A 9,362-nucleotide genomic window follows, 5' to 3' on the forward strand; every position below is an offset into this window, starting at 1 on the left:
GCCGGTGCTCTTTCCTGCCAAGGCAGGGGGTCGGACTAGATGATCTACCTAGGTCCCTTCCGACTCTAGCTACTATGAAACTATGAAACTATGGGAACAGGTGTGGCCCCATAGAAGCTTCTATAGCAAATACAACAGCGGCTTAAACAGTGGGGTTAAGTGGTTACCCATTGTAATTTGCACCAGTTTGATATTTAGGGGGGCACTTAATAGTGCGATATAGGCTGAGTCCTTTGGGAGTGGGGCTGGGTGAGCCTCAGGGGGCATAGCGGCCTCCAGTGTTCCCAGGCATGCAGGCTGTGCACGTGCTTCTACATATATTTATCAGCTATATCTGAAACCTCCCTTTCCCCCCCCAGTTATTCTCTCTGGTGCTTATCTTAAATGTGAAGAAGATGGGTGCTTGCACTCTTCCCACCAATGCAGTGAACTCGTACATTGGGCAGGATCTGACCGTACAGGTGCAAAATGAGTGCAGCTTGCATGTTGAAGTGATATGAGGGGAGCTATAGTAAAAGCAAGTAACTGAATCGTTTAATGATAAAACCAGCTTTTCTTTCCTTCTGCCCCTTCAACATATGACACGCATCGTGAATAGCTTACCAAATGCCATATCAATGCAAGTTATATTCCTTTATCTGTTATTATCTGCTGACCATTCCCCAACCCACTTACATGTCCTCCTTAATTTAAACCGCCATTTCAATTGTCATTGAATGTAACCCACTGTCATGGAGCTTGAAGAAATCAATTCTTTCTTCCATGAAAAGGCAAAATCAGTTTTACTGTTCCTATAAATGTATAATATTTTAAACAGTTATGAATTTTATAAAAGAACTCCTTTGACTAGAGGTTAGACCTTATTGCTAATCTTCATTTACAGTCCTGACACATGGGAAGGTACTTACTGTAGGGAATGTCAAACTTGGCAATACTAATTACCCCACACTATTTTTTGTTCAAAATAGAGTTACATAACTTTACAGTGGAAAGAATACTTGCTGACCTAAGTGAATGACTAATGCTTTGGTCCCGAAATATGTAGGATGGAATCTTGTCCCACTGAGAGTGCTGGCAGTGGGCTCAGCATTCACGTGTGAAATGTAAGCCTAGGCAGTAACTTGCACTGAGATGCATATAGTACAGCAAGCTAAGGACCACATATGTCACTGGGTAAAGTTATGTGTCACACTTAGACCATATTAAAACCGAGGAATGTTAAACTGTGTTAAGTTAAAATATTCTGTGAGCAGGCATATTTTTAGCGCTAATACCATTTCTCCCCTGAACAGCCCTAACTTGCCACTAGAGGGCTAGTGAGCAGGGATATGGCTAAGAGCCAGGACACCTGGGCTCTAATCCTGCCCTGTGTTGGATGGGGAAGAAAGGGGGAGGCTGAGCATAGTGCATCCTGAGATGCTGGAGAACTGCGAAGTACTCGTTTTATCTCCGTGGAGCAGCCTGATGTTACCTTAAACACAACTAGGTAGCATCCTCCAGAGTTAACTTTCACCTGAAGTGGCGTAACTTTGAGACACTCAGGGGTAAACTTGCCATGAATGAACAAGCTTTAACATGTGGATGTTCCATTTTAAAAGCCCTTAGTATGATCTAAGTGTAATGTGTAACTTTACCCTTATATTTATTTCATTTTCTTTTTGGTGCATGACTGGTAACAGAGCTATTTGTATTCATTTCATTTTTAATTTTCTTGAGCAATGATTTTTTTCACATTTGGGCTTGTTAATTTGATACAACTGTAGTAACATCAAGATTGTACATTACTGAGATCAGTGTTTAATGAAGGTGATCCAAGGTACGTAAACACTGGCCACCTCCAGAGTCTATGCTTACAGCTTTGTAATCGACTTTGCTGCCATTTTACCACCCAACTGTGAGACTCAGGAAATAGAGTACTTTATAAACTGAGATACTATTAATAATGCAAATGAGGCTATTTTAGTGTACTGGGTATTAAAGAGCTTTTCCAACATTTAAATATGCATATACTTGCAAATCTCTGCATCTTAATATGAGTGCTTTTAGTTGCTATAAACTTACTTCACCATCTATAAAAGAATTTCTGTTAATGTATCTCTCATTTTCCCTTTTATGTACCTTCTTAAGCACAGAGCACATGCTAATAAGTTATCTGTATATGTACAGGTGTGACATCAGTTTCAAGAGGTAGTGGGAAACTAATTGCAGAGAGCTAATGGTGAGCAGGGACTTACCATGCATCAACAGCTCTGTGGTTTTTTGTTCCTGATCTAACCTGCAGTTTGTGAAAGCTAATTTGGAAAGCTTAGTCTTATTCCACTAATGACAAAGCTGCTCCAGTTTAGTTTTTATTTACACAGGGAGAAAGTGGTTACGTGGATTGTTACCATGGACCTACTGATGCACAGTAAGTTCCATTTTTTAGGTCAATGTAACTTGCTCTTTTGTCCACACGTTATGCATCTTTATCAAACTGCAGCTTCCATTTGTTGTGTGAGTATATTTTTATTGTCTGACTACTACGCCTACAGTGTTGTTTTTCTCCCGTATCCTTGCTGGAAATTCTAGGAAGATATTAGGAGAAATTCTTGTACCTAATAGAAGATTAACACTGCAGAGCAATCGATCACTAATCTTCTGGCCTTACATTGAAATGACAGTGAAGTAAAACAATAAAGTAGTTGCTGCCCAAGGAAATGGTTCAAGGAGGTGAGCTTGTAACCAAGCAACAGATCACCTCCCATGGCACTTGTCACTGAGGGAGTCACCTAAAAAGCAAGGGAATCAGAACCTTATAAAAAGAGGCTGTCCAACCAGCAGCGGAGCCTTTGCTCTTAGAGCTATACCTATGCTGGCAGAGATTTGGCGTGAAGCTTATGCTATAAAGCAGTGATTCTTCACTATGGTGCTGAGGTACCCTGGGATCCCATCAGATTAACTGAATAGTGCGATGGCTTGCAGGGAGGTAAGCACAGGGTCATCCATTCAGGAAGGGCACAATAAGACCATTACAGAAATAAATCATGTTATAACTCACTCCATATTTCACGATAGACTTACTTTGTGCTTTTGTAACACCTAATAAAAATCTATTGTTCTTATGTCATTATGCACAATCTACAAACTGCTTTCATATAAGTAAAAAAAGCAGAAACATTGTTTTATTTATGCTTTTGGGTTATTTTTTCCTGCTTTGACAGGAGTGATAATTTGAAGTTTGCCACAAATTCATATAATATACCTTAATCATCAAAGGACATATTTTTCTAGGCTGCATTACATCTTGTCAATACTTTTTCTAAATAAACGTTACTCTGCATTTCTTGCTTTCCCAGAGATTACACCTTACTAAGAAACAGTCGTTTTTTAAAATAAAAATGCAAAACAAAACTCTATATTGGATTTGTTTGGCTATCTTTGGTTACGATAAGTGGGGGGTGCTTAATATCTAGTAGATAAATATTTATCACTCTCTTCCTTTCACAGTTTGATAAGGAGGAAATTAAATTCCCTCGTATATTATAAACTAAAGGCTTTGTATATTAACATTTACTTTAAACAGAGTAAAAAATATAAGTAAACCTTTGTTTCTCAGCAACCTTTTAGACTTTGAGAGTGGGAAGTCCCTTCTCCTTGCCTCTGGGCATGACAGGATCCAGATCAGCAGTGCTGACATTTTCCCTCTGCAATAGAGAGGCAGAATGATAGGGTTAGGAAGGGGCCATAAATTAGAATATCAGACGTGTCCGGTATCAGTGAACACTGAACAGTGATCCTCAGTAGCTCATGCTACAATGGTGTGAGAGGTGAGCCTTGGGGAAGGTACAAGTCTGAACACTGCATTCCTAACCAGTGGTCAAACCAGCCCACTTAGGGAGAGGAAAGGCAAGGGTAGTGGTGCCTATAACCATCTTATTAGGTTATAGCAGCTATTATTTTGGTGTCCCATGAACTGGAAAGAGAAGGAAGAATTTGCTTCTACTTGTATCTTGGTCAAAACCCTTTTCACAGGCTTTGCATGGCACTGTTTAGATTTGTTCCATGTTGGACAAAGGATTGCCTTTCAGCCTCTAGTATTTTGTGATGTTCTAGTTGCAAGAAACTACCCTTCTGAATATCTCTGATTGTCACTTAAGGTTTAATTTTCAGCACTGTTTAAAACACAATGTGCTGTTTTCTGATGCATGCTTCATGGCCAGTGCGTTTTTGTAAATTAGAGCAACATTTTTTAACAAAGCTGTGATTGCATTTGGTTATTTTGTGACTGTAGTTTTGCTAGCTTCGATGTGATTACTGCTTTATCATCTTAATGTGACATCATTGGCCATCTGGCTGATTTGAAGTGGGAAGAAGACTAATCCTGTGGTGTAATGAATTAAATGTGGAACAGAATATCCACTGAGATTTTGAGGGGTTTGTTTAAAAAAAAATGAGAGTGCTCTTCCTCTGCATTTGCAATTAGTTCATTTGCTTTTAGAAAATGTGGCTTTAATCACTTGCATTCATTGTTTTGACTTTATGCATTACAAAGTAATGGGAAAATATAAGTTTATCTTGGTTCCTTTGTTTTCTGTGAAGTTGTTAAAGTTACTAAGGTGTAGTTTGTCAAAGCCAGTGTTCAGTTGCTTTTTGCTTGTGTTGAAAGCAAACTTTCAGATCTGTTTGTAATCCTTATTTCTTTTGGGTGGGGCAACTTTTTTTTTTTAAAGGAGGTTGACAGTTAGTCATTTCTCTCCAGCACGGATGTGTGTATGTGTGGCTGTGTTCCATGTTTCTTTTTGCACAACCAAGTTCTCTTTGTTTTCCTTTTTTTAAATATAATGTTAACATCAGTACTGCACAGGGAGCACTAATCATTCTTTTTTTGAAAATTATATATAAAGTTGTGATGCAGAATAAATGCATTCATTCTAACAGACTTAGGTTAATAATTCAAAGGCCAAAATTTATGTGCCAGGTCTATTGCAGCATTAAACTATTAAACTCCACTGCAGAGTATACCCTAGACCCTGTCTTTATCATTCAGCTGTCATTGTTAAATTTAGAATTGCCCCACATTTGTCATGCTTTCCAAAGCTTTGCATCTGCTCAAACAGCTGATTGCATTTAAGGTTCTAAAGTTCAACTCTCTGTGTTCCATTATTAAAGTTTGATATATAGCAAAAGTATATCCAAGTGTTTTTCAGTGCTGGAACTACTTGAAGGCTTTTTATGCAAATCTAACTGATCATTTTCAATTAATGTAAAGATAATGATGATCCATGCCAGAATTTGGTTAAAATCTTCTTTAAAGTTGAAAACAGTGTGCTCAGTTCTAACTCAGGCCATAGCATGTGTTCTGTAGACACCTAAATAAAGAAATAACTATGGAACCTATTTTCTTTAATCTTTAGGAATGAGTTTGTTCCAGATTTGCTTCTCCTCTACACAAACCATGAGGCAGTTTTGGTAGTGACCCCACAAAGGAAGCCATTCATCTGCCACTGCCTCAGAAAATGTGTCAGAGTCCATTCATAGTTAGATAAGTCATAAAACAGAGATGGTGGTTTTATGGTAACTCACATATACCCTAGGAAAGTGGAGGCTGATGAAAAATTGTTCAAGACAATAAGATGTTTCAGGCTAAGCAGTATTTAATTTTATGTTGTAGGGCTTTGTCCCAAGAGAACTCTACGCTTAGTGCTGTGGACAGGGGAGGAGCAAGGAGGAGTGGGTGCTGAGCAGTACTATCAGTTACACAAGGTAAACAAGGCTTGACAATAATGCACTTTGTAGCATGTGTTTCCTTTCCTTTTTGATAAGAATTTTTAGTTTTCAAAATGTTAAACTGTACATCTAAATGGATAGGACCCAGTTCTTTGTTCTACAAAGTACAGCCCCATATTGGAATTTGTGAAGTATTCCTTACAATACAATCTTTGACATTTTCTCCCTCTTACATTAGCAAATCAGTAGAAGCAAATTGTCATCGACTGACTTGTACATCCTAGGGGGAGGGGAAGGAGGAGAGCTTAAGATTGAAAACGAAATGACACTATGAGATTTGTATGTACTTTGCTTGAATTATCAGGCCCTTTCCCAAAACTGTTCTGAAGTAAGTATTTCATATGGATGACTTCCTTGGGGCAGTTAGCTATTTTTAGGTGTGGTAAGCAGTCCATACATTTTGGTCCTATTAATTCATTTTATGTGTCTGTTGTCATTTCTCCTTAATTATCTTTTCTGATAATTGATTACAACATGATAAATAATTAACTAAAGAAAATTTCTTTAGCATCACAGATTACGTATGAATAGTTTGTGATACAAAATATATTCTGCCAGTTATTAACTTTATGGGGTCAAGGATGTTTTGAATACTGTCACTAGTGATTTTTTGATTATGCTAAGCAAAATTTATAATCATATTTTTTTTCTAAGCAATTAGGATGATAATATCACACGAGTTTGTTTCCATATTTTCTGCATACAGTTGTCTCTTCAAAGTAATGAATGATAGGAAGAATTGGTTTATAAAACTATCTTGGAGGCAGTAGTCTTAAAAATATAAACATTTTGTAGGAAGCTAATCCTATATTTAACAAAACCTGATTTTTATCTTTTCTTTTGTGCTCCCTTATTTAGTAATGCTTAATCTTAAAAACAGGCAAAATCTGCAGTGGAAAGACTAGAAATTGATAAAGAAAAGGTTTTGAAGTTTCACTCATTGTAGAGTAATATAAAACTTTGTAGAGTTGTAGAGTAATAAAAAGCAGGTGCTTTGGAAAAGAATTTGATAGCAAAATGGGAGTAAGTTTCTAATGCTTTCTAACTTAAAGAGTCAGAACTGAACATTTATTTTTGAGAAGGGGAAAAAATTAAAAATCACCATGGCAAAGAAAATAAATTAAATAAATCCATAGTGTGAATCTACAGTAGAACAGATTGAGTTAACGTCATAATGAGGTCATTGTCATGCCATATAAAAAAAGCAGTGAGTGGTACCTAGAAAGAGTGGACTGGAATGACCTTCTGGGCCATTACATTCAAACTCCTACATTTAAAGGCAACCAACCCCCATTTGCACCCAAAAAGGGTTCACAAGAATGTCTTCTTTCCCTTTTTGCTTATTGAAGTCCAAAAGCACCTTAAAAAAAAAAAAGAACAAACAAAACCCTACAATGTGCCTCAGGTACACATCAGTGGAAACAAGGATATTGCCAGCACCTTGATTCTGGGATGAAAGGAAATTAGGTTAAAATATGTTCAGATAATCTTAAAAGAGGATCATGTCCTACATTAAAAAGAAGGCAATCAGATTCAGGGAAAAATCCCTTCCTGACCATGAATCTGGCAATTCATGTGACCCAACATGCACAAGTTAGACCCACCAGTCAGGTACCTGAGAGGGTAAGAGCACTGACACATCGCAACTACTCTTCTAGGGCAGCCAGTGTCCAGTGCTTTAGAGGACGGGCAGGGAAAGAAAGTCAGCTCAGCACCACACATACAAGCCTGAAACCAATAATGCATTTATGGTCCCCACAGACAACCAAGACAAGCCCTAAGTATTGGGTTTTGAAACACCTCCCACACAGAGTTTAAGTTGTTTTTCCTCATGAGGTTACCAAATGCCCATATAATATGCTCATATTGTTATACTAAGAATACCCGTATCTTACCATATTATACTTTCCATGAGCTTATCAACTAATCACAGATGGTCAAAAAGACCAAGGCTTTACAGTCTAAGCTGCATAGATAGAATTGATAAGCAGGTGAACAGACATTCAATTTTGATTCCAGAAATGCAACCACATGCCTAGAGTGGCCCAGACCAGAAGCCAGGGAGTGCTACAGTACAGCACCCTGCTTGGCTGGAGCAGACAGCTTGGGGCAAAGCTAGCCCACTCACTGTCCAAGGAGGGGTTTGTAGGGAAAATGCAAAGCATCCTGGGATGCTGGGGGACTGTGAGTATAATTTAAATCTGAAGGGGATCTGGGACAGAAGTTCAATAAATTTATTTAACCTAAATTAATTAAGTCTGATACTATATTCATTCAGGTTTATCTTAAACTGGTTTCAGTCATTTTGAAAGTGATTTATGTGCACTGAACTTCTGCTGTGTTACAGATTTGAACCAGTTTCCAATCACTTGTATTGGTTTATATGTAATTTTTGTCCCTATCAAGTGTCATCTTTTAAGCAGTTTGGGTTCCTTTCCCCCTCCTTTCAAGAAATCCATAACTTCAGCCCCCTGGTTGCTAGAAACCCTCTCTTTGGATTTATAGTCTGAATGTTTTTGGAGACAACAGTTTTTTTTATGCTTTTTCTAACCTCCTTGTTTACTGAAGGTCTGTAAAACACGAATCCATGTGCCTCCCCTTTTATTAAGGCATTTTAGTTCTCATAGTTGGTAGGCATGTCAAAGACAACCCTTTCACAGGGTTTTGGGGATTTCACATTGGAGGTATGTTGTCCCTTAAAACATTAAACCAATTTCTGACACTGGTATTCAAAATGGTTAAATTGTTGGACTCCAGAATTTTCTGTAAATCTTTTAGAGAAAAGTACCTGTACAAGAGATGGGGAAACACAGCAGACACTTTGTTTTATAGGTTAGACTGCTGATAAGTCATACTTTAGCAAAGCAGATGTTGAATCCTGTGTTTTAAGCACAATATAACTTAATATGAATCTGGCAGGCAAGGTTCTTTGAGTAGCTGTGATATATTTTATTAGACCAACTGAGTAGTTGGAAAAAAGTTTCTAGGCAAGATTTTGATTAGTCACCCTTCTTCTGGCATAAGGAGTCCCTTCTGGTCTGAGACTCAAATAAATGAGAGAAGCTAAAAGTGTGGCAGGATGTCATTGAAAATGTACATAGGGAGAAATTAGAAAGACGAAAGGTAAAGCAGGTAAGTGGGGGGGAGAAGTGGAGGCAGGGGAGATGGAGAAGGCCAAAGGGAGACAACAGTGATAGAATTCAAGATAGAAAAGGGGCTGTTTGTGAAAAAGGAAATAGTTGGAGATCAGGAAAACAGGAATGAGAGAAGCGAAAAGTGTGACAGGATATCAGTGAAAAAAAACAAAAGGTAAAACAGGGAAGGGAGAGGGAAGGAAGTGGGGGAAACAAAGGTAAAAGAGGCTCTCAGTGAAAAAGGAAAGAGTTGGAAATCAGGAAAACAAGAGAAGGCTGAGGGGGGATCTAGTGGCCATTTACAAACTAGTCAGAAGAGAGACCAGCAGGCATTGGGGGAGTCTAGAAATAATGGTCACAAGCTGGCAGAGGGTAGATTCAAGCTAGATATCAGGAGGTGCTACTTCACTGTTAGGGTGGCTAGGATCTGGAACCAACTTCCAAGAGAAGTGGTGCTGGCTC

The 9,362-nt window shown here is 38.3% G+C and overlaps 1 protein-coding gene across 6 annotated transcripts in view; it reads left to right on the forward strand.

Annotated features, from left to right (window-relative positions):
* The window catches only part of CPQ (carboxypeptidase Q), a 362,296-nt gene that overhangs the window by 213,391 nt on the left and 139,543 nt on the right, over positions 1–9,362 (forward strand). For all 6 annotated transcript variants that reach the window (XM_019550886.1, XM_019550895.1, XM_019550904.1 and 3 more), the window contains exon 7: positions 5,651–5,742. In XM_019550886.1, coding sequence (XP_019406431.1) covers positions 5,651–5,742 — 92 coding nt within the window. The remainder of the gene's footprint in view (positions 1–5,650; positions 5,743–9,362) is intronic.

This window comes from Crocodylus porosus, unplaced genomic scaffold (assembly GCF_001723895.1).
Source record: "Crocodylus porosus isolate Cpor-Errol unplaced genomic scaffold, CroPor_comp1, whole genome shotgun sequence".
Lineage (NCBI taxonomy): Eukaryota > Metazoa > Chordata > Crocodylia > Crocodylidae > Crocodylus > Crocodylus porosus.